Here is a 27,959-nt window from a genome sequence, read left to right on the forward strand (position 1 = left end):
CCCCTTAACCAACTGATCGTTTCAAGTAGATTTCACTCTCATTAGAGAAATGAAAGAGCTACCACAGGGAGATGAAACGTAAGCCTGGATGATAGAGTTCTATGCTTTTTTCCCTGACGAGCACCTGGAGACACCTTCTCGGTTTCTTTCAACCTGGCCGCTTGACTGCGTTTATGTAAAGCTCATAAACACGTGTAAGTGGTGTAAGACACCAGTATACGTAGATTAGAAATGATCTAAAGGCTGGGTTGTCTGAGGATCGGCTAGATCCTACTATTTGCGACCAATATCGCTGAACTACCTCTTGTAGAACTGTAACACAGCTTGACTATTTTTTCGAATGTGACAGGCTTCTTCGTGGTTGATTTGCGGCACCAGAAAAATGTGGAAAATTCGTTACTGCCAGAAAAGATTTCTTTCAACTTTATGAACACACTCTGTAGTGTATCGAGTAATTTAGGGAACGTGTTTAGCTCTTACCAAATAATTAGTGATAAAAAAATTACGGTGGAAGTCTATGAGCGGATTTTCCAACAAAAATTTGGTTTGTGAATTACCTAGGAATGCCAAGGACATTTCGGATTGATTGAGTAAATTTAGAAACGATTGTAACCTGCAAGTAGTAAAGGCGTGGTGCGCCATTTATTTTTATTTTTATTATTCACATTTTTTGTTCGATGCTTTTCCTCTGCTCACTACACTTATGTACTTGTATAGGTAGTGGTTTAGTAGGGTTTTTTTTCCTTATTCAAATGTACCACCACGTTCAGAACAGTTGATACGATGCGATTGTTATTTCCTTTTTTTTTGTATTAACTAACTACAAGATTGGATTTTCCATTTTATTCAGTACAATATCATAGTTTTATTTTCAGTTTATGTTCATTAGCGCGTATCGGCGACAGAAATTGGTCCGATACGATTTTAGTATGCTTATTTTTTCTGATAAGGTGCTTGGGTGTTTTGTTTTATATTCCTATGCTTTTTCACTTCTCAGGCTCAGACTTTTCATTTCATGCTTGATGTTTTTAATATATAAATATTTTCTGTAACTAGTAGGAATTTTTAGTGTTTCCCTAACGCATTTAACAACTATCATGTGCTTGATTTCGTGTATTAAGTGTTCACCGTTTTAGGTTGGTGACAATTTTTTTATACTAGCCATCGAATAAGGGATTCCTTTTTTTATAGCTGATGATTGGTGAACGAATTTTGTCTAACCTTTTTGAGTCGAATATCTGCAGCAGTTTATCGACATTTTAGATAGTATTTTGTTTTAACAATTTAGATCTCGCCAGATGAATAGCTCCAATTTCAAGCACACTCGTGCATTATACTAGACAGTTAGCATCCATATGGTTAAAATTAGTGCTGTTATCTGTTAGGCGCTCGAGTAATGATATAGATATTCCGCTTGGGATTATGCCTAAATTGAAATTCTAACATTAATTTTCATAACATTCCGTGCCACTCTGCAACGGAGATTAGCAAACGAATTATAAATATTGCTTTGTAAGGTGTTCAAATTCTATATATTTCCATATTTACTACTATGTACAGTCCCTATTAAGTTAATCGGATGATGACCAGTAACATCATAATTTATTTTCTGTCCAGAAAGAAAACGTTTTGGAAAGTATAAAAAAAACTTAACATGAAAAAAAAAATAATTAAAAAAAAGATAATTCAACTACTTAAATCTAGGGTTTTCTTTGCCGAACTCGCAAACTTAGCAGAAGCGGATTCCTCGGCTGCGGAAGTTGCTATTTTTTGCCAGTGTTGCTACCGTTATTCTGACTACCGGAACCATAGTAACCATAGTTTGGTAATGCGCCGGTAGAATTATTTGCATTTCCTGTGCCAGACATCTTCATGGCACTAGTGTTCAGCATCATCTGCTGTTGCTGTTGCTGGGACGTCGTCGTGTTGAAGGCACCGAACTGACTGTAGTACTGTTGTTGCTGTTGCTGCTGCTGCAGTGTCGGTGCCTGAGCATGCTGCATGAAATCGAAACTCGCCGGATGCTGCGGCATAGCAGGAACCGTCGTGCCTGCCGGATGTTGGTCAGAACCACCGGCCGCAGTACCGAACAAAGAATACTGTTGTTGCGATACCATGGAAGCTATTTTTTGCTGTGATCGAAAACGAGGGAAGGTATAATCACATAGAAGTTTAGGCTCGGAAACATTGCTAAATGATTTTTGAACATAAGTAATATCTAGTTATCAATTCGTTTTATGCCGTTTAAATCAAATGTCTAGATAGTTTCTACTTATAAAACACTATAAGTAAATCTAAAGTACTACGAGTGTTATCAACAAGTCATTTTGTAAAATAACTCTACAATATTACTGTCTGCTGGATTCGTCCCGAGAAATAACTCTGAAATTTTAAATTAAATAGCCCAAACTTCATGAACCATAATTCCAAATAGCTAAAGCTAAAGTTGTTATCGTTTTAATGCGAAAATTTTCACAGTCCATACGTTGGGGGTATAACTTTTTTTTGGAACAGATCAACAAAAACACAGATCCATTGAACAAGTCATTTATTGGCTTTATTGAAGATTTTAACTGAAGGTTTGTTGGCCATCTTTCTGCACTTTTATACTGATACTTACCCATGGAATGTGGTTTTCATTGAAATGCAAACATAAAGGCTAGATTTGTAAGTTCGACTTTTTTTTCTTTTTTAATGAATAAATTGCACTGTGTTTTTAAAAGAATTAATTGAACGTTTATTTAAATTTTCGTCGTCTAACATTTTTTAATGAATTAACTCCTGTAATATTTATGTCATGAACAGTATGAAAAATTTATAATTCGAACGTCTGGTGAATTGAAGCCAAAATCGATGGAAGTCGTTATCCCAAATAACATCACTAGAAGATGAATACGAATATATTTTGAGGAATGAAAATCCAGTAGGATCTAACGTCCAATTCAAAATGGCTACAGTGGAAATTTCTTTCGATCAGTTTTATGTATTGGAAACAAAGAAGGTGCAATTGAAATTTGCACGTGAATGATTTGATTTTTTTTTTTTTATAAAAAATACATTTTTATTTAATACCATTACAAATCATGACAGTCACTATCGATCTGTTACTAGTAGCGAATCACATAACATTGTCTGGCTTTTCCTCTATCGTTACTTCCGGTTGAATCCAATCAACCACATCTTCAGGTTTTGCTAACGTCTTTTGTATTGAAACGGTTGTCTCTGCGTTTTTCATCTAAGAACAAGAGGTATCACATGGCTGGCGCATCAGAGCGATACATGCGTACTGGAACATTTTCGAATTTGAACAATTGTCTATAAAAGCTGGTGTAATTGAGCACATACTCTGCATTCATCGAATGAACGAAACGAGCACTTAGTACCAAGCTCCAAACATAAACGGTAGGAATAATATAATAGTCGTTGTTTAACTAAACAAAAATATCTCTTGCTTGTGGGATGTTTTCCTTCTAGGACGACCCTATTCTTTTATTATTTCTAATGCTAAATAGAACATTAATATTTGTTCAACACAGACCGTACGAAGCTGAGAAGGAACAAGAAAAGTAAATTGTTGCACAGACAAATCATGTTGGATACCCTCATGTTGGTCCATACTGATTCCAGATCTTTCTCAAGTTTCCGAACACGTCTGGGAGGAACAAAGGGGTTTATATACAGTGGATTGACAGGTTTTGTCAACGGAATTCATCGGAAGAATTTTCCGCCGTTAAAACGGCTGCAACGCCATACCCGACAGGTAAAGCTCAACTTCAGAAAAAACTAATTTTTTAACTACGACAGTACACGTTTGTCAGAAAAATAATGACAGATCGTCACTTACCTTGCTGGAGGAAGATTTACTGGAAGTGGTCGTCCCGGCCGGAGCACCTATTGAAGATGACCCTCCGCTACCATTCTGCTTGTGATCGCTGCTGGATTTGTTCGATTTGCCCTTGTCACGTTCTTTGTCGCGATCTTTCTTTTTGCTGCTGTGACCGTGATGGCCGCTTCCACCTGAAGATCCCAAGGCAACACCGCCGGTGACGCCAGCGCCTTGACCGTGCCCGGATCCATTGTTAAAACCACCGACCCCATCCGTACCGCTGATGTAGCTTTCAATTTTATCCTTGGAGATTTTTAACTTGAGCGGATTTGTTGGCGGTGGCCCAGTATTGGCACCACTGCCTCCGGAACCAGACGCGGTAGTCGCCGATCCCGAGGTGTTGATTGAGGATGATCCGGATAGTCGATCCTTGGGTATTTTAATCTTGAGCCCTGAATCCGATGCCAATGGAGGATGTCCCGCCGTAGCACCATCCGAGAGTGTAGGGAGATTCAGTTTGTCCTTCGGAAGCTTGATTTTGATCGGACCTGGCGGATTGAGCGTTCCAGAATCAGCGCTCTGATCAGATCGTTCGCGGTCCTTATGTCTATTCTTTTCCTTCTTGTGTTTTTTACGCTCTTCCCGATCTTTATCCTTGGATTTATTCTTTTCCTTGTGCTTATGTTTCTCTTTTTTCTTCTTCTTATCGGATTTGGACCGGTGATCATCGTCTTTGGAGTCCGAGATATCACCTGTAAGAGTGTCGATGCCGCTCGACGTTTTGGCGATAGAGTTGCTCGCGATCGTCGGTATCGTAGACATCGCTGATACGGCCGGAGTAGGTTGGGCGAGTAAGCTACTGATCGTTGCTGGGGCGTTGATATCGATAAGCGATGGAGCCTCTTTCTTGATTTTATCAGGTACGTTTGACAATACGCTTTGCGTTGAGGACAGTGCGTTGAGATTGGAAGTTGATGATAAGGCAGCACTAGCACCGGTAGATGCCAACGATGGTGCTGATGAGATACCGCTTGTGGTTGTGTTTCCTGTAATGTTGGACGCACTACTCGAACCACTGTTGCTGCTGAGTGTTCCGAATTTGGTTTCATTGCTGCTTAAACTCTCTTTCAACAAACTACTCACAAGCGCCGGATTCGTTTCGATTCCGTTCAGCGTACTGGGGAAACTACTACTTTTACCAGAGATTATTGGTTTAGAATCACTAAGCAACGGTTGGGATAGTAGTGATCCAGGGTCGTTGAATGAAAACAATGAAAATCCGTCATCATTTTTATCGAAGGTTGTGCCCATCTCGAATGTCGATGCAAAAAGCTGATCGGAAGGCGAAGGTACTTCCACTTTTCTCAACTTTGCCTCTCGGAAATCGGTTCCATCTTCTTGTCGAACCTGTTCACTGTTGGGTAGTGAACGTTTGGATGTGGACGACTGGCTAGATGGTATTTTATTGATACCTAGCAGTTCAATAGGATCAATAGTACTGCCCGTGTGTGCACCTCCCAATGACCCGGACATGGGCGGCATCATGTTAGATTCTAATGATCGTTTCAAGCTGCTCGATGAGCTTGATGACGATGTTGTGGAGGATTTCTTTTCCGCGGATTTTGGTTGATGATTGACACCTCCAGCACCTGTACCTGAATCCGTGCGTCGGTCCTTTTTCGGCGTTTCTGTACGAGGTTTTTGGCCTTGTTGATCGGCGTACGAAGGCAGAACTGGTTTCTTATCCCTACTGCTAGGGCTCTCTTTGATAGGTTTCCCCGTGGCAGGATTAATTGATGGGTGCACTTGTGAGCGAGATTTGCTACCAGCGGTATTCGATACGCTGTCCCCTTGGTTGTCCTTCCAATCTGGACTGAAAATCGACGAGGGTTTTGACTGCTTGGGAGGTGTTGATATCTGTACGGGATCGGCTAATCGGTTATTATCATCAATGAGTCGGAAGGTAGACTCGGATCCCGTTGGAATGGGTTGCATAGGATTTTTAAACTGCTGCGATGTAGGGACGGAAACGCTTTCATTTGTTGGCATGCCACTGTTACGGTTACTCATCGATTGGCTGTAGCTTGGCGGGTGAGACCCGTAGGGCATTTGTTGCTGTTGCTTCACCATGGAAGTTGAAGATCTGCCATCCGGCTGACTTGTGGCGCTGAAATGACCACCCATCATGGAGGCCTTCATCGCACTCTTACTATCCATGTGGGCCATCGATTGGCTTTTCTGACTGCTGCTGCTGTTGCTTCCACTACTGCTGTGCCGGTCCATTTTGTTCTGTCCGTACGGATGCATCGATCCCATGGATGAGGAACTACTGCTGCTTCCTCCAGCCGTTGGCATCATACGGTTCTTGGAATCTCTTGATGACCCATCGTGCATATAGCCTGGCCCTCGCGAAGAGGAGGACGAAGAAGTAGGGGGCATACCTGAGCGACTGCTGCTGCTGTGATGTGCCATTGAAGATGGCATCTTATTTCCGGAGCTACTGCTTGAACCGTAATGACCACCACTACCGGACATCATCTGCTGCTGCTGTTGGGCATGCATCTGTTGCTGCGATGATGGGATACGATCATTTCGCGATCGCGAACTCGACGACGACGAAAGGGAAGGAATTTTGTGGTTTCCTGAGGATTGTTTCATCATTGGGTCACCTGTAAATAGGGAAGAGTGAATAATTTTTTGACTTAGAATAGGAAAATCATTTCAAAACATCAATTTTTGAAGATTTTTAAACTGTATTGTACTCACCACTAGAAGAGCTTTGCTTAGAGTGTGAATGCGACGATGATGACGATCGGTGGTGACTAGAGGAGGACGACGATCCAGCGTCGTCGATACCCCGCGGAATGGAGGGGGCGGGCATCCCGGATGAGCCACTCCGTCTGCTCGAATCCTCCTGTAGAGTTCAGCGAACATTGGTGAGAATGTTTGGATACAAAAAATATCGTACAATAGTGATCACTTACCGAGGGATCTGCACGTATCGATTTCATCTTACTCTTGAGCCGCGTTGGGCAGCGATCGAAGATATGAAGGAACTCGTCGGTCAGCTGTTTTAGCATGTCCAAGGTGACGGTTTTGTCTACGTACTGGAACCAGTGGCGACCCTCGTTCGATTGAGGAATCTTAAAAAAAAAAAAGGAATACATTTCAATTAGTTTCAAGTTGTGGAGCGAACTAAAAATATAAAAAAAAAACAATAAAATTACTCACCTCCCATCGTGACCATTTGCAAGCTAGATGTATGCAAAAGCAAGCGACCACTGTCGGTCTGTATTGAAGACACATGGTTGTCAGATGTAAACTGTTGGATGCCATGAAGTAAGAAGTCTGTGCCAAGTCTTTGGAAGCTGCAACAAATTTAAAAAAAAAAAAACAATTACTGAAATGTACACACATTAAAAGGGCACAGATACCACTTACCTTTGACCAGATGGCAGGTCTTGACGACGTGCGTGTGCGGATGATCGATCGCAACGTCGAAACCGAGCGTTTGCAAGAGCACATTCTCGTTGAACACCAGATCCTGAGCCTGTTCGGCGTAGCTCTCCTTGGAAGGATCGGGTGCCTCTAGGTTGAGACAGATGCTGACCACCTTGATAATGTGTTCGAGCTTGCGCGGTTGCTCTTCGACCTGCGAAAACGCACCTAGTTAGTATTGTGGAATGTTACCTTTGATAATGGCGGCGAGACCCATTTACCTTGGCTGCGAGAAAAAGTGCGGCCGCCGCTATACTATTCCGATGGAATTGTGTGAAGGAATGGAAAGCGAAGAATCGGTGCATGTACACGATGGCAGTATTGATGCAGAGTTGTGATCTAAAGGGGGAGAAACATAATTTTAATTTTTGTATCCTTATCAATCTTTATCAAACTTTATAACACTTACACTTGCAATCGCTGGCCCATGTCCTGGATCAGATTTGCAGCCCGCTGCCTGTACATGAGCTCCTGATCGGCGTCCATGCCGGCCTTGCGGCTGGGCGATTGGCTTAACTGTTCGGATGTAAAGTACCATTTGCTGTCATCCCGGGCCAGGCTCTGGCCACCACTGGAACTGGAACTAGAACTACTCGCACTGCTGCCGCCACTGCTTAGTCCAATGCCACTGCTGCCGCTGCTACTGGTGCTGCTTCCACTCGGTACGGTAAAGCTCGCGCCAGACGCCATTCGGAGGAAACCCCGACCTTGGGAAATCCTTACAAACTGGTTGTTGGCGACAATGAACTTCACTTGCTATGAATCGATTTTATTCCCGTTTCACTAAACTCGTCGTTTATGAACTAACTGTTGAAAACCCGGGACTTGCACGAGGACTTTTGTCACTTTCCTAAATAGGGATGAAACACTTTCTTATTAAGCCGATTAAGCCATCTGTTTCGTTTTGATTATGATTTTTTTCGAGAGTCAACAACATTACACTATACGGAGTGGTAAAGTTAATCTCAAACTGCCCCAAATTATATGCCCTTCAGGCCTGATTATTTCCATCCGAGCCCTTTTCTATTGATACCTGTCCATTCATTTGGATATACCTTCACGCGTACATACATTCACACTCCGCGTGCTCATTTGTTTATGTCTGTTCTCTAAAACGAAACATTTTACCTGGCGCCGCGACGCTTCCTCGGGAGATTTGTGTACCTACAAAAGTGCAATCTCAGCTAAACTCTATCAGGCAAATATTTTTTCTATAGATACACAAAATTTATATAACCAATGACGAATAACCGTCATGATATTTTTCTGTTTTGACCCACATTTTTTAAATAACTCAAATGATTTTATGTATTTAAATCACACATAAAAACATTTTTATGAACTTTTGTTTTGCGTGCCTTTAATTTTTGCAAAAAAAAACATTCTAATGCTTTAAAGCAAGCCACTTAATAAAGAGCTTGATAAGTTTGGCCAAATAAGAAATTTTAAAGCGCACTTGCGCTTAACTACCAAAACTCTCTTTCATATTGTCTTGCCCTACGTGCTCAAAATTCCATTTTTCATAACGCTCACTCACACACAGCTAAACGTAAATTTGTTTTACTTGAGAACACCTGCACATCTCTCTACCTCGTAAGCAAATCTTAAGAATAAATATCTGTTTTTTTTTGTCTAAAATTTTATAAATGAGGTACATATTTAATATTTTCAAAATATAATGAAAAGGAATATTCTGAGGAACCTTGCCCTGGCTGGCATTAGATAATAAGCTTCTGGAATATCCCGTTGAAAAACATACGGGCGCGTTGTGTTTCTATATCTATAACTATATCAAGAAGTACACTAAAAATCTCGTAAGTGACATTGGAGAAAGCTTTCGAGGACATGAGTCAAGAGACATGAAAAATGGGATCTGAGCAGGGACGGGATTTTGTCGTAGTTGTTGTAAACCCGGATATTCCGTCGAATTTATTTGTCGTCTTCTTTAATGTATCGATGTTCGAACGTTAAAATCCGAATTAAGAATGACCTTTCCACACGAGCGCTGTTCTTTTTTAAAGGAAATTTGTCCGCGCATTTCGCTGAAAATATGCAACAATCTAAGCAATCCGTGCTTTCCGATTATCTCATTTTATCTGTCCGTCAGATGGAGCCAGAACAGGATCAAAATCCATGGCTTTTGGCTCTGCTCTTTTTCCACTGCCTAATCTGTATCCTACAGTAGTCATGAGGCAAAAAACGCGACAAGTGACCCATTCTTTTCCTCCCATGACGTTATTTTAAGATTTTTCGACATGAAAGTATGCTATGAAATAATTGTTCCGGCCAGCCTTCAGCCGCACTTGCTTGTGGAGTCCATAGTAGGCACGACTTCAGCTGATAATTGCCGCCGGATCTCACGGCTGGTGTCATTGTCTGCGGACACCAGTGAGCCGAGATAGACAAAGTCTTCGACTATCTCCAGCTCGTCGCCGTCGATCGTGACCTTGTTACTACTGGACAATCCTTCCTGCTTCGCGTTTCAGTTTGCGGTAGATCTCCTCCACCACCGCAGATATATATCAATGTCATCGGCAAAGCAGATAAGTTGACTGATCTGTTGAAAATCGTGTTCCGCATTTCGCCCACAGCTCGTCGAATAACACCTTCTAGCGCCACGTTGAACATCATGCAGGATAAACCCTCATCTTGTCGAAGCCCCCTGCGCGATTCGAATGAACTCAACAATTCACCCGAAATCCGCACACAGCACTGCGTTCCATCCATCGTCGCCTTGATCAGTCTGATCAGCTTCCTGGAAAAGCTGTTCTCGTCCATAATTTTCCATAGCTCGTTACGGTCGATCGTGTCGCATGCGGCTTTGGAGTCGATGAATAAATGGTGCGTAAGGACTTGGTGTTCCCGGCATTTTTGGAGGATTTCCGTCGTTGACCGTCCCTCCATGAAGCCGGCCTGATGACTTGCCACGAATCTGTTTGCTTGTGGCGTTAGGCGGCGGAGTAGGATTCGGGACAACACTTTGTAGGCGGCATTGAGGACAGTGATCGCTCGGTAGTTCTCAGAGTCCAATTTGTCGCCCTTCTTGTAGATGGGGCATATTACTCCCTCCTTCCACTCCTCCGGTAGCTGTTCTATGTCCCAGATCCGGACTATCAACCGGTGTATTCAATCGGCCAACTTTTCCGGGCCTATTTTGATGAGTTCAACTGCGATGCCATCCTTCCCAGCCGGCTTGTTTCTATTCAGCTGGCGAATGGCTTCCTTTACTTCACTCATCGTTGGGAGTGGCTCCTCTACGTCGTTATCTACGCCGGCGATGTACCTTTCCCCACCGTCTTGATCTCCTGCATGTGCGCCGTTCAGGTGTTCATCGAAGTGCTGCTTCCACCTTTTGATCACCTCACGGTTGTCCGTCAGGATGCCCCCGTCCTTATCCCGGCACATTTCGGCTTGCGGCACGTAGCCTTTGCGGGATGCGTTGAGTTTCTGATAGAACTTATGTGTTTCTTGGGAGCGAAGCAGCTGCTCCAGCTCCTCCTCCTCCAGGCGGCGCTTTTTCTCCTAGAAAATTCGGACTCGCTGCCTCTTCCGCTGTCGGTGATTTTCCACATTTCGACGGGTGCATCTTTGCACTACTGCCGCCCGCGCGGCATTCTCTTCGTCCATCACCCTCCTACACTCCTCGTCGAACCAGTCGTTCCGTCGAGTTCGCTCCACATAACCGATGACGTTAACCGCAGCACAGTTGATGGATGTCTTGATGGTATCCCAACAGTCCTCGAGAGGGGCTTCGTCAAGCTCGCCCTCTGCCGGCAGCGCTGCTTCTACCGATTGCGCGTAGTCTGCCGCGACCTCAGGTTGCTTCAGTCGTGCGATATTTAACCGAGGCGGCCGCCGGTTTCGTGTGTTGTTCACTACGGAGAGTTTTGGGCGCATCTTCACCATCACCAGATAGTGATCCGACTCGATGTTGACGCCTCGGTAGGATCTGACGTCGATGATGTTCGAGAAGTGCCGGCTGTCAATCAAAACGTGGTCGATCTGTGATTGCGTTTGGTACGGTGATCTCCAGGTGTACTTGTGTGGGAGACGGTTTTCAATTCACAATATTATCAAAAACGTTAGCTAGCAATAGTATAGGATTAATGAAAAAAAGATCAATTCTAGACACATTTTTTAAAGCTTCTGTTTGGTTTCCATCTTTCATTGATTGTACATTCTTGTCAAGCGTGAATGTTATTTCCATCATGTGAATTACCGAGGCATTCACATTCAGTAAAGAGACTATAGTAAACTATAGGCTCGTTAACATTCACGTTATTGGAATATTTCTGTCATGACTGACATGATCCATGACTGATCATTTTTCTGTGGGATAGTGATTCAAAATAAAATTTCGTCAACCTTATGAATGAACGAATATTTTCAAGCCTGAACCTGAGACAAGTGATATGAGACATCAGACATGAAACATGATATTTGAGACATGAGAAATGAGACAGAAGACATGAGACCTTAATATTTGAGACATGAGATGTGAAACGTGAGGCGTGATACGTGAGACATTGAAAGTCACGTCTCACCTGTCTCACTTTTCATGTCTTACGTCTTTTTTTTAACCTTCGTTTTATCATTTCTCACGTCCGCACTAGCTACATCTTCAAACTCACTTTTCTTTTTTCAAGTCTCACTCATCACTTCTCATATCCCATCATGTCGTGTCTCGGGTCTTAACTCCCAAGTCCCAGGTCTCAAGTTTCATGTCTCTGGTGCCATGTCTTGTTGTCATATCTCAGGATGCATGCTTCATCTCTCAGGTCTCAAGTTACATGTCTAATTGTTTTAAATTTTAGAGCTTCGGAATTAGTTTTTGACATGGTACGTACAATGCAATTTCTTACAAATCTAATATTGTCAGTATACCGGTGTAAAAAAAACCTTGGTGTACATTGAAGGGGCAATTTGGGTAGAACTCACGATTAAGAAACAGCTTGTTTACAATATCTAATCACCCACCCAGCCTCTGTTCAATAACTGGGGCACATTCATTTCTTTACGAATCGAGCACTGCAAGATTAAACGTTCAATAACTGAAACTAAAAAGACTCTAGTAAACAAAGAGACGCCATCTGATCCCTTTCAAAATAATGAGCTTGCAACCCTGAGGTAGGGCCTTTAAAACTACTGGTTTTGCTCGCTTGGAATGACACTGACGGAAAATCAAAAATTCCAATCGTGACATTTCGTCTCTTTGTTTACTATAAGCTCGTTAACTGAAACCTAGACGTTTTTAATGGTATTTTAAAAATTGAATACCTACTTCAAATTGCAAAATTTCAAGACAGTTACAAATAATGAAAACTGGCACTTCTCCAGAAATCAACGCATAAGACCTTTTTTAGAAACAGTCATTACTTTACCATTGTACTGTCTTTTATCTAATTTTTGTCTCATCCTGTCGAAAAAATACGCCAATTTTTTAAAATTTTATCTAATTCCTCGGATTATGGCTCAAAAAGGGTTTGAAATTCTTTAAATATTCTGGAACTGAGGAAAAAAGCTGCAATAAATTATTCTTGTTTCATTTCTTCGCTTATATTAAATAATTTCAACTAATCCGTACATGTGTGTTCAAATCCTGGTAAGTACCTGTTCAATAACTATTGGTTCTGCCCTATTTATTCATTTTTATTTGTCTGGTTTGAATAACGTACAGACAGCTAACTTAAAATTCAATATTCGAAAGTTCGTTTGTTTTGTTGTTTTAATTGGGATTTTAAGCCTCTTGGGTTTATTTATCCCATCAATATTCGAAATGTGAACTGTTAAACTACTCATAAGTATAAGTTTGTAAATAAATAACAATGATTTTATTTTCGTTTTACAACACTTCCACAGAAATTTTTTGCTAGGATTCGAAAATGGTGAAGAAAGGAGAATGAATAAAACATCGGGATGAATAATATTTAAATGTTTTCAAAAATTAGTCTCTACCAGAGATCGCTGACCTGTATTCCTGTATATCGCCATAGATTAGGCCGAAGTTTTATCAATGTCTCAGCCTGTATGGATATGTTTACGTCCAAAATATTTTGCTCCTTTTTCTGAAGCTGTTGTATTTACTACTCGTGCCATTCACACGCGCACACACACTTCTGCACTTTACTATCAGGCAGGCAGGGTTTGTATTTACTCGGATGGAAATGTTTGGGCAAAGCAAGCAGACAGGCTGATTTTTTTTTCATTTTTCTCCCTTCCTTGTACTATCCACGCGATTCGCGAGGCGCTGCTGCTGGGAAACCCCCGTTTTCCAATATGGCTGCCACTGCAGTTCATTGCTTGTTTTCACTGGTGAATGTCGCAGTCTAGATTTGCTAAGGTAGATATTTTCAATTTTTCCCCCAATTTCAAGCTTTAAGATCAATAAACTTGGGTAAAAATGCATTTCCAATGCAATGGTAACAAAATGAGCCCATCAAAGGTCCCTTTTTACAGTAAAATTTTGGGTCAGAAGTGGAAATGTTTCATCATCCCTTCTGCGACCTATCGTCAAATCTAGCACACGGGGTAGACTTTTTTGTCATCCTAGTCGCCATTGTCTGGTAATTTAGGTTGCACGGAATTGTTTCATTTTCGCCCTTAAATAAAACCTGATACATCCCATTTCCTATTGGCCTTTCAAAATAAGTTTTCCGAGCTATTTGTATCGAAAATTTTACCTCAACCACAAATCCAGCAAGGCTGTGGGAAAGTTTTCGTTGTGAAAAACCAACCTCTATGCTCTCTTTCCGTATTCAGTCGTCGCAATTGGTCGCCACCCCTAGAAACCAAAAGTAAAACATCCACTGCTCCGAAACCACGTCGATTCGGCGTCCCGGAAGTTCACTCGCTAACGTGCCGGATGTGGCTGCCCACGAATCTGGTACCCGTGGCTAGCAACGCGCTCAGTAACGGCACCAAAATCACGGAATTTTAACGACGGGATGTTTCTTTTGCACACTTAGCGTAATGGCCGACCTCCTCGCGACGGAACGAAGACGATGACGACGGATGATGATGGGAGAATGGAGGAACAGCCGATGACAGCTTGATGCGGACGCGTGACGTTTCCACGCGCGCGCCACTGACAGTTGAGTACTAAAATGGCTGCGTGCTTGGGCTCGGGTGGCCTTAAATTACGTACCTATCAAAGATATGAAAGCAGAATTTATGGGTCTGAAAATTAATCGATATATTTCTTTCGGTATGACGGTAATTTTTTACGAAAACTTACTGCAGTTAACTAGGTCACAAAATTTTTTTTTTATTTTTTTATTTGAGACACTTTACCTTTACAAAAATAAATGATTGAACTGAAACATTTATCATTTGTATAGTGGCTGTCTTGTGCAATGCAAACCTCATTATTGTCAATGCAGTTGAAATCCAATGTTTTCGCGCTGGTGATTGGCAACCTTGCCAACCAGCAACGATGAAAAATTGATCAAACACCTCACCTCGAACCTCGAAAATACCCAAACTTGAGAACTTTCTCCACCAACCCGAATGAAACTCCCTCCCTACAGGTTTGGCTATTGACGGCTTTAGTCCAATGTTAAGCTCTTGAAAGAGAACTCATTCCCCAAAGTTTGATACCGCAATAAATTGGAAACCAAAATAATAAAAAATCACTGCAGGTACGGGAAATCATGTCTCGGGAAATACTCTATCGGCAATCCTTTCTTTTGTTTACTTCCGACACTTAAGATGCTTGATAGATGTCTGATCAACATGAATGTCGTCAGTGATGTCAGCGTCGTTGATATTGACGATATTCCGGTTTGGGGATTCTGAATTAATATGACACTTTCCATCGTCGCTGGTTGGCAATGTTGCCAATAACTAGCGCTGAAACTTTGGATTTCAACTGCATTGACAATTAATACTTTTTCAAGGTAGAGGTGGGCAAAACGGTTCATTTCAATGAGCGGCTCAGAGCCGTTCGCTCAATTCAATGAGCCGGTTCATTTGAACGGCTCAAAAATGAACCGTGTCACGCGGCTAACACATGGAGCCGTTCACATATCACGTGGTCAACCTGAGGGAAGGGCGTGGGGGGGTTGGTTTGGAAATTTCCATGTAGAGGGGGGTAGGAGTTTGAGTCATGTCCACGTGGACATACTCACTCCATAAATATTTTTGAACATTGAATAAATATTATGAAATTGTAATTAATATTTTAAAATATCTAGCATTTTAATGAAAATTATAAATTACTTCTTTTAAAAGTGCTAAATTCAAAGCAACATTACGTATTAAATTTCTACTACGAATATATACTCGGGATTAATGTTTAATGTTATTAAAAAAACATGTTCAATTACACAGAAACATGTCCGCTGGAGTCCTCAGTTTTCGTTCATTTATCTCTAGCACACTTTAGCAGCTTTCTCACATTACCCAAATTAAAGTTAAAATTACATTATAGGCTCACTTTTTTCGAGTGTCTGTATTTTGTTAATTTTGTATACGAATACGTATACGGAACATTCGTCTCCCATCAGTCAGCGAACACGGTCGTGGTTTTGCGAGCCTCGTGTGTGAAAAAAGTGTTCTTTGTTCGGTTGATAGGAGAGAGTTGCCGTATTCAATCCGGTGTTTTTTTTTGCCGTATGGTGACACAAAAGACAATTAAATTCTCGCTAGCTACCAAAGTGGAGAAGTGCCCTCGCTAGAATAGGAAAAGTGATACGTTGACTTCCCCGAAACTTGGCCTGTCGAGTGCTGGTGGCCTGCAGTTTTTTATTCCGTTGTTCCCCGTGAAAAGGATTTGGCCCCCGCTGGAAGTGTTTGGAGGTGCGGGTGAAGGTCGTCGTCATCGTTTGACAAACGGCCTAATCATCTTCGTCAGACTAGTTCCCCGCTCATTGACGTTCGTGGCAGCCATCTTCAATCAACGAAAGAAGACCACGTGGTTGGAGCCATCGTTAGACACTGGACCAAATATACGACTTTCCAATTGGCCGAATAGTCGTGGATTACGAAAAAATCAATCAAGTTTGTAATATATTTTATTTTTTTCACTGTTTCTCCCCTATCTTGTTTCCCTTTTTTTTTTTATATTTCGATCATTGAGTGCTTTGCTCATATTTTTAAAACGGAGGCATTAGTGGCTCCGTTGAGAAAATATGAACGAAGGCGGGGGGTTAAACCCCTCAGTTATGGATGATGAGAGTCCAACCTACGAGAATGAGGAGCATCTGGAGGACCCAGATGCTGCTGGTCCCTCAAATGCTAGTCTTTCTCAGATGGATGATGCCTCTTCATCATCCCCAGCTGAGAGTAGAACAACCCGACTCCGAGCATATGCAGAGGGCTCATCTTCCTCTGGGCCATGGGTGGTTTTCATCCGGCCCAAAAAAAACGGTAAGCCTCTTAACGTGGTACAGATCACCAAAGATCTGGCGAGGTGGCCCTCTGTAACCAGTGTTACAAAACAGCGTTCAAACAAGCTGCGCGTTGTTGTGGCTAACTCGAAAGCTGCAAACGAGATTGTAGCAAGTAATTTTCTGAACCTAGAGTATCACGTTTACATCCCGTCTCGAGACGTAGAGATAGAGGGCGTGATCACAGAAATGAGTCTGGATGCGAAATACGTTAAATCTAACGGCGTTGGCAAGTTCAAGAGCCTCGATTCGACTTCTGTCGAAATCGTGGATTGCTGTCAACTCAACACTGCCAACGTCGTAAATGGAGTTACAAAGTATTCGCCTTCAGCTTCATTTCGTGTGACCTTCGCGGGTACCGCCCTCCCTCACTACGTCTTGATTGACGGAGTTTTAAGGCTTCCTGTGCGACTCTTCGTGCCTCGACCCATGCATTGTAAAAATTGCATCAAGTTGGGGCACACAGCGTCGCACTGTTGCAATAAGCCACGCTGTCCCCAATGCGGGGAGAATCATGGGGATGGAGCATGCTCAGCAATAGAGCAGAAATGTGTTTATTGCGGGGGCTCACCGCATGAAATCTCTTCGTGCGAGGCATTCAAGAGTTGCTGGGATAAACAGAAGCGCTCTTTAAAGGAACGATCGCGTCGTTCTTATGCCTCTATCTTAAAGAGCGCTTCTCCACTGGACCAACCTCATTCAAGTAACATCTTTTCTGTGTTGCCAGTTGACAACGAAGAAACAACGGATGAGGAAAACCCTTTTGTTTTCGTTGCAAACTCCCGGAAACGTGCTAAAACAACTCCCAAGACACCCAAAATACCCAAGAAAATCCCTGCAATGAGCCCTCCAACCAGTGTCCCTAAAAAGCCGAATGCTGCAGAACAACAAAAACAAAATCCTCCTGGATTCCGCACGATTTTTTCACCACAGAACTATTCAACATCAGCAGGGACCTCAAAGGCCCCTTTGACGAATGCAGTTTTTTCAGAATCAACTTCCCAGCCAGGATTGTTTAAGTTGACTGACATTCTGAATGGAATTTTTTCGTTTTTCAACGTTTCTGAATCCATCAAAAGCATTGTAACAACAATGCTTCCTGTAGTAAAGACATTTTTGAAGCAATTGATGCAAACTTGGCCCCTCATTTCAATGTTTATCTCTCTCGATGGCTAATTTACGCCGAGAGGTCGGAGATATCACTGTTATACAGTGGAATTGTCGTAGTTTAGTTCCTAAACTGGATCAGTTCAAATTTCTTCTTCATGAAACTAGTTGCGATATTTTTGCCCTTTCAGAAACATGGCTTTCTTCTCAATCAAACATCTCATTCCACGATTTTAACATTATCCGTTTGGATCGCAACGATTCTTATGGAGGGGTGCTTTTGGGGATCAATAAGCGCCACTCCTTTTATAGAATCCACCTCCCTTTATCAGGAGGAATTGAAGCTGTTGCATGTCATATAACTATAAGAGGTAAGGACTTATGCGTTGTCAGTTTGTACTGGCCTCATAGAGTTGCAGTGGATCGAAATCACCTAGAGGACCTGTGCTCAGTGCTTCCTGAGCCATGGTTGATCCTGGGTGACTTCAATTCACATGGAACTGTCTGGGGAGAACAAACTGACGATTGTCGTTCTACTCTTATTTATGACATTTGTGACAGTTTCAATTTAACAATTTTGAACACGGGTGAAAAAACACGGGTACCTAAACCCCCTGCAAGACCAAGTGCAATTGACCTCTCACTCTGCTCAAATTCACTATCATTGGATTGCCAGTGGAAGGTAATCCCTGATCCCAATGGTAGTGATCACTTGCCAATCAAAATTACAATCACCAATGGGGCCAGCACTTCAAATTCAACAAATATGGCATATGACCTTACAAGACACATCGATTGGAAAAAGTACTCGGACGAAATAACAGATGCCATTAATTCTATGAATGTTTTACCTCCTTTGGAGGAGTATCACTTTCTTTCACGTTTGATCCATGAAAGTGCACTTTGCGCTCAAAAAAAACCTATCCCAGATTCATCTGTTCTTCGAAGGCCCCCAAATCCATGGTGGGACCAGCAGTGTTCCAAGCTTTATAAGGACAAATCAAAAGCATTCAAAGATTTTCGAAAACATGGAACCCTCGTCCTTTTTGAATCATATGTTTCCCTTGAAAATCAGTTCAAAAAATTGATCAAAGGGAAGAAAAAGGCGTATTGGAGGAATTTTGTGGGTGGTTTATCACGGGAAACATCCTTGAGTACCTTATGGAAAGTGGCACGAAGCATGCGCAATCGATCATCTACAAATGAAAGTGAAGAAAATACACATAGATGGATATTAAACTTTGCACGGAAAGTCTGCCCAGATTCTACACCTGTACAAAAAATAATCCGGAACGTGCCTCCTGATAGGTGTGGTCTGGATTCCAGCTTTTCGATGGTCGAATTTTCACTTGCCCTCCTCTCTTGCAACAATTCAGCTCCGGGAATTGATAAAATCAAATTTAACTTGTTGAAAAACCTTCCGGACGCCGCCAAGTTTCGCTTGTTAAATTTATTTAATCAATTCTTGGAGAACAACATTGTTCCCCAAGAGTGGAGAGAAGTGAGAGTTATCGCTATCCAAAAGCCCGGGAAACCAGCGTCCGATGCGAATTCGTACCGTCCAATAGCGATGTTGTCTTGTATACGCAAGTTGATGGAGAAAATGATTTTGTTTCGTTTGGATAAATGGGTAGAAGCAAATGGTCTCCTTTCAGATACTCAATTTGGGTTCCGAAGGGGCAAAGGGACAAACGATTGTCTTGCTTTGCTGTCTTCAGAGATACAAATGGCGTACGCAAAACGTGAGCAAATGGCTTCAGTGTTTCTAGACATAAAAGGAGCTTTTGATGCAGTCTCTATAGAGGTGTTGTCAGACAAGTTACACTCCAGGGGTCTGCCTCCACTATTGAACAACATCTTATACAGTTTGCTTTGTGAGAAACATCTGAACTTTGCTCACGGAGATATTGCAATTAGAAGAACCTCCTACATGGGTCTCCCGCAGGGTTCATGTTTGAGCCCACTTTTGTACAACTTTTACGTAAGTGACATCGACAGTTGTCTCTCTGAAGGCTGCACTCTAAGACAACTTGCAGATGATGGCGTAGTATCTGTAACAGGTAATAATGAGTCACATCTGCACAGACCTTTACAAGATACTTTAAACAGATTGTCATCCTGGGCTTTGGGGCTTGGAATCGAGTTCTCTCCAGAGAAAACGGAGTTGTTGGTTTTCTCTAAAAAGCATAGACCAGCTCAACCACAGCTCCAACTTCTTGGCAGGACGATCACTCAATCGAGGTGTTTTAAGTATCTTGGGGTTTGGTTTGATTCCAAATGTACCTGGAGAGCACACATTGAGTATCTGAAAGGAAAATGCCAACAGAGAATCAATTTTCTCCGATCAATCACTGGCACCTGGTGGGGAGCCCATCCAGAAGATCTTTTAAAATTGTATCGAACAACTATTCTTTCAGTGATGGAATATGGTAGCTTCTGTTTCCAGTCGGCTGCCAAAACTCACCTCATAAAACTCGAGCGTATTCAATACCGTTGTCTTCGCATCGCTTTGGGCTGTATGCCCTCAACGCACAACATGAGTCTTGAAGTTTTGGCAGGAATACTTCCTTTGAAAGATCGATTCAATCTACTATCACTTCGGTTCCTCATCAGGTGTGAGGTCATGAACCCATTGGTGATCGATAATTTTGAAAGGTTACTTGAGCAAAATTTTCATACAAGATTTATGTCTATATACCATGTCCTCATGTCAATGCAGGTAAACCCTTCTTCGTATTCTCCCGCTCGTGTTTGTAGCCCAGACTACGATAATTCTTCTGTCCAGTTTGATTTGTCTATGCAGCAGGAAATTCGTGGAATCCCGGATCCGCATCGTCCACTTTTGATTCCAAGGATTTTCGAAGCTAAATATAGACACGTCGATGCTGATAAAATGTACTTTACTGATGGATCACTTATAGAGGAATCAACAGGATTTGGAGTGTTCAACGAAATATCTAGCGCCTCTTACAGCCTCGAGTCACCATGCTCTGTGTATATAGCAGAGTTAGCAGCAATTCATTGGGCTTTGGACAGTATCGCTTCAAGGCCAGTTGGGCACTACTTTATTGTAACGGATAGTCTGAGTTCTGTTCAAGCAATTCACTCAATAAAACCGGGAAAGCACTCACCATACTTCTTCGAGAAGATACGGGATAGTTTGAGTGCTTTATCAAAACGTCGCTTCACCATCACCTTTGTTTGGGTTCCCTCCCATTGCTCGATAGAGGGTAATGAGAAGGCAGACTCTCTGGCAAAGGTGGGGGCGATGGAAGGTGACACGTATCAGCGTGAAATCGCCTTCAACGAATTTTACTTTTTAGTTCGAAGAAACTCTCTTGTCAACTGGCAACGCAAATGGGACGAGGATGAGGATGGTCGGTGGCTCCACTCGATTATCCCAAGGGTAAGCCTTAAACCATGGTTTAATAGATTGGACCTGAGTCGGGATTTTATTCGTATATTTTCCCGTCTCATGCCCAATCATTGTTCCTTAGACGCGGTACTCTATCGTTTTGATATTGCTGGCAGCAATCTGTGTAGTTGCGGCCAAGGTTACCACGACATCGAGCATATTGTTTGGTCGTGCGAGGTTCATCTTGTCGCTAGAACGAATTTGATAGAATCCCTTCGGGCCCGAGGAAAACCACCCTATGTTCCAGTGAGAGATGTGCTGGCTGTTATAGACTTGGACTACATGTTTGAAATATACACTCAACCAAATCTACACATTGGGGCTATGTGTGAACCTATATAGATTTTTGCAATTTGTCTCACAATTGGAAAATATGTGTGCCCGCATATAGCCAAAAACATAGAACAGTATTTGTGGCGCACACATGAAATGCCCACGTGCAACAAATAAAACTTATAAAATTTGGCACATAGAGACTATATGTCGGGGAAAATAAATTAAATAGACCGTTTTGCTGTTATTTACTTCATTTTATATTTTCTTTCATTAAAGAAGGGATGATTATCGTTTAATTCAAAACATAATACTTTCACTTTATTTTAAATGTCAGTTCAATTTTTTTTATAAACAAAACACATACGTATGTAAAGAATGTCCGGATTGGCAATCGGCATCGAGCCCGTATCACCACCCACCAGCGTAATTGGATAGTCACTCATATTCATCCGGGGAGATACATTTGAGGAATTTCCGGCATGTAAGTACCCGGACAGTGCGCTCCATCAATACGTGAATGGTCCCGAAAACATACGGCTTCCCTGCTGTAAAGAAGAAAAAAAAACATTCACTTTTAATATTGTACCGTTGATCTATAACCCATAGTCCAGTGATTACTAACTTTATATTACACAAACACAGCAACATCTTCAGAACTGACCGATGATAAGAATCCTTTTCTTCCGAGGACATTCTAAGCAGGACTTTTCTTTATTGGTTCCGTCCGTCGCAACCAAAACCAAATTTTTTCACGCGCCATTTTGGAAACAAAACGTTATAAAACATCGACATTCGGGTGCGATGATTTTTGGTCAGGACCCTCACGCTCATTTTAGTTTAGTCAGCTCTTTATGTTTATTTCACATAAAAATTATGTGTCGGAACGTATGTGCGAAAAAACATATTATTTAAATGTCCATTTTTTGCAGTGTACCTTTTCCTAAAAGCTATTGATCTTCGTCTATAATTCTTTTTATTTTCATATTTCCCTATCTATCCTCTTTTTTCTTTAAAAGTGAACTAGATATTAGCACACAATTGTAATCAAACAAAACGAGTTTGGCTCCTTAAAGCCTAAAGGTACGAGCCGTTTCAAATAAAGAATTTACAAAAAAAAAAAAAAAAAAAATACGTATACGGAACACGAGATATGGCTGAAAAATCAAAGAATCCAGCGCATCCCTTTTTTGTGTGTTGATCTGCTTTTGCTTCAAATTAGCAGCTTTTGGTTCTTCGCCCATCAAATCACAGGTAACATAGACTGAGGAGCGAAGAACAGCAGAAAGCCGTTCGATCGTTCTCTCGAACCAAAGGAACCGTGCTGTGTGGTGGTTCAAAAAAGTGTCGAAAAACGGCTCGCAAAAGAACGGCTCGAAAAAGAACGGCTCAAAAAAGAACCGCTCAAAAAAGAACCGCGACTCGCTCAACTCTGGTTCACAATCTGAACGGCAAGAGCGGAGTATGGAGAGCCGTTCAATTTGATCAAATAAACGGCTCGGCTCGGATGCTCTGTTCGGTTTTTTTTCGAGCCGTCCTGTAGCTCTTTTTTAACCACCCACCACCCACTTCGGTTCTTTTGGTTCGGGAGAGCGAACGAACGGATTTCTGCTGTTCTCCGCTCTTCAGTTTGTGTTGCTTGTTTGGTGATGGGAGAGCAACCAAGAGCTGTTTATTTGAACCGCGGCTCTTTTGGAAAGAACGAACGAACCGTGACTCGTTTGATTCGAAGAACGGACGGCTCTCCACTTTCCGCTCTTGCATATTGTAGCGGTTAAATATTTCAATCGGTGTTGAGCGGCGGGTCACGGTTCATTTTTGAACCGCGGCTCTTTTTTTAAGAGTCACGGGTCGTTCGTTCTTTTTGAAGAACCGGTTCAAATGAGCGGCTCTTGAGCGCTCGCGCATCACTATTTCAAGGGTTTTACTTCAGGATTCCAATGAAACGTGACTGTCAGTTTTACAAAATATTTATAAATATTGTTAACTCCTAAACTTTATCATTGAAAGCAAATACTGAACTCATTCTAAAATTCACCGTTGTCTGAAGTTGAAAACAGGAGAGTAAAAAAAAATAAAATGCAGTTTTAACCGTTTTTTTCGCCGTGTTTGTGGATTGAAAACTCTTCAACGACAAAAGCTGCCTCAACATTTTGATGTTTGAATTTGAACAAGAAAAAATTTTATGAAAAAATATTTGGACCTTTTCTATGGTATCATGTTTGCGAAAATCGTTTCAGATAGTTCCTGAGGTACAACATTCGAGATTTGCCGTTTCCAAGTTTTTCTAAGCTCATGCCTTTGTTTTAAGAGATTTCCAAACCAAGGTTGTAATTTTTTTCTTTCTACACGCAAAATAATTTTCACTTAAAAAATAAGTGACATCTGTAGTGAATTCTCGCCATACGTAATTTCATTTGAATTTTAAGTGATGGGTCAAGTGAATTACACTATGACGTTCGAGTTAAATTTATCTGAATTTCTAAGTAAGTTTCTAATTAATTATCTCTCGCGTTTTTAAATAAATGAACATTTATAGAACACCACTTAGATTTCAAATACTTACATTACGCTTTCGCTATAAATTTATTGATTGGAAGATTCCATCATAATCCCAAGGCAGATCGGTTACTGCGGATAGTTCGACGTCTAAATCTTCCCTGCTGCAAACCAGAAAATCTGTCCAGTTCAATCCACAAGCTGAAACATAATAACACCTTTAAATAACTTTTTCTTACATCACGTTTAACACAAACTACCGCCAAAAAGCTTTAAACGCTGCTCTTTAGAATTTGCCATTTTGAACTCTGAAAATAAACACAATTACAACCCGACATTCACTTGAAATTCAAGTGATGGGGAAGTGAATATTTTATCTCACTTCAAATTCAAGTGACGACTGAATTGAATGTGGATGAATTCACTTGAAATTTAAGTGACTGCCAAGTTTAATGTATATGTCGCACTTGAATGGAAGAAAATCAATGGATCCTTGCTTTTAAGTGAAAAATCATGTGTATTTTAAGAGTGAATTTGGGTTCAGTGTATTGTTTCACCAAGTCAAAAAATCAAATTATGCTGTACTGTTGAATTTTTCTCAAATAATCTTCCCTGTTAATTCTTTTGTGACGGAATATTTGGAAGTCAGTTTATTTTGTTTTTCTCTGATCAGTAGACGCAGCCACATCGTGCTTTTTAAAAACATTACACTCATTTCTTCCAGTGTTTAGTACATGATGAAAATAGAAGCAATCTGTACTAAAGAAGAAAAAAATTCTGCATCGCCCCGCGTTCGCTACTGCGGAGATGCAACAAAACTCAAACAACCTGGTGGTAAGAAAGACAACAAAATCCACGTTTCTTTGTGGCAGAGTTTATTTTTTCACTTGTTTCAAATCGTCATTTTTACGTTTCGCTATGTTCTCGATTCTACTTGGCAGAGAAGTCCCAGGAAGATGAGCAATCTTCGCGGCCATCAACAGAGGACTCGCCCATACCCGCAAACGCATCATCAAACTAGTTCGACAGCTTCTTCAGGATCCGGACGCTCGGCGGTCGCCGCAGTTTCTTCAAAGGTAGCTGGTACCATTACTATAGTCGATCAGGAAAAGGCTCTGCGCAACAAAATCCACATGGAGATCGAGAAAAAATCGAAAGCTTGCTCGAATGCTTCCTACGAGTGTACACTTCCGCGTTTGGAACAGTACAATTACTGCAAACGACACATCTTGCAAGATCCGAGATCTTCGTTCAAGCAGTGCGCGTACTTCTTTGCCAGCAATGGCAAACGCTGCACGGAACCGGCTCCAAGATATGACAACAAAAAGGACTACGGAACCAACTATTGCTACGAGCATAGCCGATTGTCACAGTTGACGAAAACCAAATCCACAATCGGTAAATTTACACCGGTCGAAACGACGGAAACGCTGCTCCACGGTCTGGCGCACCATGTTAAGGTGGACAAGGCCAAGCAGAATCAACAGCAGTACCGTCATCAGCATCATCATCTGGGCTCGGGGAACTGCTCGTCTACCTCGATGAAGATTAGCGTCCACGACGATGAGGAAGACCCGGGAGACGTTGATGTCGCGACGCCCTCGGTGGATCCCTATGGTAAGCTGGATTTTTTTTATCAATTTACTTTAATGCTTTTGGACTCAATATTGAACATAAAAATCAGATAACAAGTTTTATGGGCTTTTAACGTGACATGTTGAGGAAAACAATTTCAATAAATATCATTACTTCCCTCTCAATCCTGTTTCACAAATTGAAAGGAACGGAACAAATGTTTCCTTCCATTGATATTTAACTCTTTAATGCACGATATTTTTTTAAAATGGGTAAAGTAATTGTATTGAATTTACATTATTTTAATTCGAATAACACAGTTCACCAGCTTTGAAGAGGTTATTTTCATATTTTTAAAAAGTAATAAGTCATCAAAGCTTGACAAAATTAATTATATCTCAATACAGTTTTTCGAAATTCTACCTACCGTTGTTCACTAAGTGCAGGAAAATGTTGGTGATTGATTATGACTCAGAGAATTATAAGAATTTGCTAACCTGCTGAAAAAACTGGTTTTTTAATGGCCACATTTTTCAAACAAAAAATTTTTCTGCCTTGAAAAATTTCAACCCTAAGTCTTAGAAAAAAAAAACAAAATGTTTGGGAAAAGGCTATATAGATCAGCAATCAAAGGCTAAAAAATCCAATTATTTGTTACAGTCACAGTTTAGATATGTTGATTTTTCTACATCGTAAAGATGTGATTTAAAACGCAGTTTTTTTTGACGAATTTTTGAATGTATGTTTTTCGAATAAGACAACATTCATAAAAAAGTAAATTTTCTACCGATTCTAGTGAAGTATCAACGCTGCGAAGCTTAAATTAATTTTTTTAAATTAAACAGCTGCGTACTATGTAACTTGAGCTCAGACTCTTTGTACAACCGCACATAAATATCTCCACAAGGTACCTGTGGGATTCACTGGCATCAGTGTCAGTAAGGACTTCGTCACATTAATCATCCTAACCACGTCGCTAATCCCTTCCACAGTCGACATCGATGTGACGTCCATCAACGACTCCGGCCGCGTGGTGCTCGATTATGCCTCGGACAGCAGCACCGACGAAGAGGCCGCCACCGTGGGCAATACATGGCGTGGACACGATCTAGACAATTCGGACAACGAAAGCGTCGATTCGCAGAACGAAGATCTGTTGAAACATGCCGGTATTTACACCGCCGAAGAGGCCACAATGATCACCAAGGAGAAACTGATCCGTTTGCAGGCCCTGTATATCGATCAGTTCCATCGGCTGCAGCATGTGCTGCGAGAAAAGCGACGCCGCTACCTGCACGATCTGCGCAAGGAACGCGAAACGTACTGTAGCATTCACGATCAGGTTAAGGATTCGCCGAAGGAACGTAAGCTGTACGAAAAAATGAAAGCTTTCAATCACTATCACAAGAAGTATGGAATGGAATCCATCTTACATCGCAAATATTTGGAAAAGCGTGCGAAGGCTACGGAGGGCTTGCACCATAAAGTCCCTTCAAATCCTAAGTGTGCTTTTACCGAAGGAGGAGTTAAATGTGGCGAGCGTACATTGCCTTGCTGCAAATTTTGCCGAAAGCATATTATGGAGGATAAAAAGCAAGTGTTGTTCAAGCTCTGTGGAGTGGAGAAAAGTGGAGTTGTTTGTCAGGAACCATTGGCCAACATTTTCGAAGATACAACTTGCTTCCTTCATGTGGAGCTACCGGCTCAGAAAATATTCACCAAAAAGAAATACGAATCTGAATCAGACGGCGAAGAAGTTGGTGAAGCCTCAATGTCCGTTTCGCTAGACACGGTTAAAAGGGAACCTTTGGATGCTCCCAAAAGCGTCAAAACGTCTCCTTCACAGTCGTCAAGTACCACTGCTACCGCTGCTGAAACGGAAGATCAAGAAGAACCAATTGGGCCACTTGTTGAGGAGTACAATGTTACGATTGCCCATGACAATGAACCGGATAGCTTAGAAGATTCCCTTCCGGTCAGTGTAATTCCAAAGCCAGTAAAACCTAAAGCCGAAAAGGACGAATCGGAGGATACAAATGAAACAACCCAAGCAGGAGCCTGAAGACGTTTCCGAAGCAGAAGGGACCCATCAAAAACGCGCATTTTAAGGTATTTTTAACCATTACTTTTACTGTTGCCATTTCAATGTTTTAGTGTTTGTCTATGCTTGTTCGTCGATGTAATAATTTTGGTTAAATACATAGAACAACATAAGTCAAACGGACACAGTTCAAGTAGTAATAATATTGACATAAATTCAAAATAATTTACCGCAATTGCTCCGGGAGAAAAAAAAACGGTCAAATCACAATTTTAAGTGGAAAAATTAGATGTGCGTAAGGTAGAGGAATAAAATCTTCAGATGATCAATTTATTCAAA

The 27,959-nt window shown here is 41.5% G+C and overlaps 2 protein-coding genes and 1 long non-coding RNA gene across 5 annotated transcripts; 1 reads left to right on the forward strand and 2 right to left on the reverse strand.

The window, feature by feature from the left end:
* Window positions 1-614: 614 nt before the first annotated feature.
* On the reverse strand, window positions 615-14,343 carry LOC129751127 (cyclin-T). 2 transcript variants are annotated; one of them, XM_055746437.1, is made up of 9 exons: window positions 14,059-14,343; window positions 7,734-8,174; window positions 7,546-7,663; window positions 7,268-7,478; window positions 7,058-7,194; window positions 6,811-6,969; window positions 6,593-6,740; window positions 3,845-6,495; window positions 615-2,132 (listed from the first exon to the last, which is right to left on the reverse strand). In XM_055746437.1, the coding sequence occupies exons 2-9, from the start codon at window positions 8,012-8,014 to the stop codon at window positions 1,764-1,766; spliced, it is 4,074 nt and encodes a 1,357-aa protein (XP_055602412.1). In that variant the 5' UTR covers window positions 8,015-8,174; window positions 14,059-14,343; the 3' UTR covers window positions 615-1,763. The 2 variants fall into 2 exon arrangements, with proteins under 2 accessions (XP_055602412.1, XP_055602411.1); XM_055746436.1 differs by having other exon boundaries at window positions 14,005-14,343.
* On the forward strand, window positions 13,624-27,941 carry LOC129751128 (KAT8 regulatory NSL complex subunit 2). Of its 2 annotated transcripts, none has more exons than XM_055746439.1 (3): window positions 13,624-13,664; window positions 24,946-25,621; window positions 26,572-27,941. In XM_055746439.1, the coding sequence occupies exons 1-3, from the start codon at window positions 13,641-13,643 to the stop codon at window positions 27,639-27,641; spliced, it is 1,770 nt and encodes a 589-aa protein (XP_055602414.1). In that variant the 5' UTR covers window positions 13,624-13,640; the 3' UTR covers window positions 27,642-27,941. The 2 variants fall into 2 exon arrangements, with proteins under 2 accessions (XP_055602414.1, XP_055602413.1); XM_055746438.1 differs by lacking the exon at window positions 13,624-13,664 and adding an exon at window positions 24,765-24,838.
* Window positions 21,800-22,267, reverse strand: LOC129751129 (uncharacterized). Its single transcript, XR_008738614.1, has 2 exons — window positions 22,131-22,267; window positions 21,800-22,053 (listed from the first exon to the last, which is right to left on the reverse strand). It is a non-coding gene; the product is annotated as an uncharacterized LOC129751129 (long non-coding RNA).
* Window positions 27,942-27,959: the final 18 nt, after the last annotated feature.

This window comes from Uranotaenia lowii, chromosome 3, assembly GCF_029784155.1.
Source record: "Uranotaenia lowii strain MFRU-FL chromosome 3, ASM2978415v1, whole genome shotgun sequence".
Lineage (NCBI taxonomy): Eukaryota > Metazoa > Arthropoda > Insecta > Diptera > Culicidae > Uranotaenia > Uranotaenia lowii.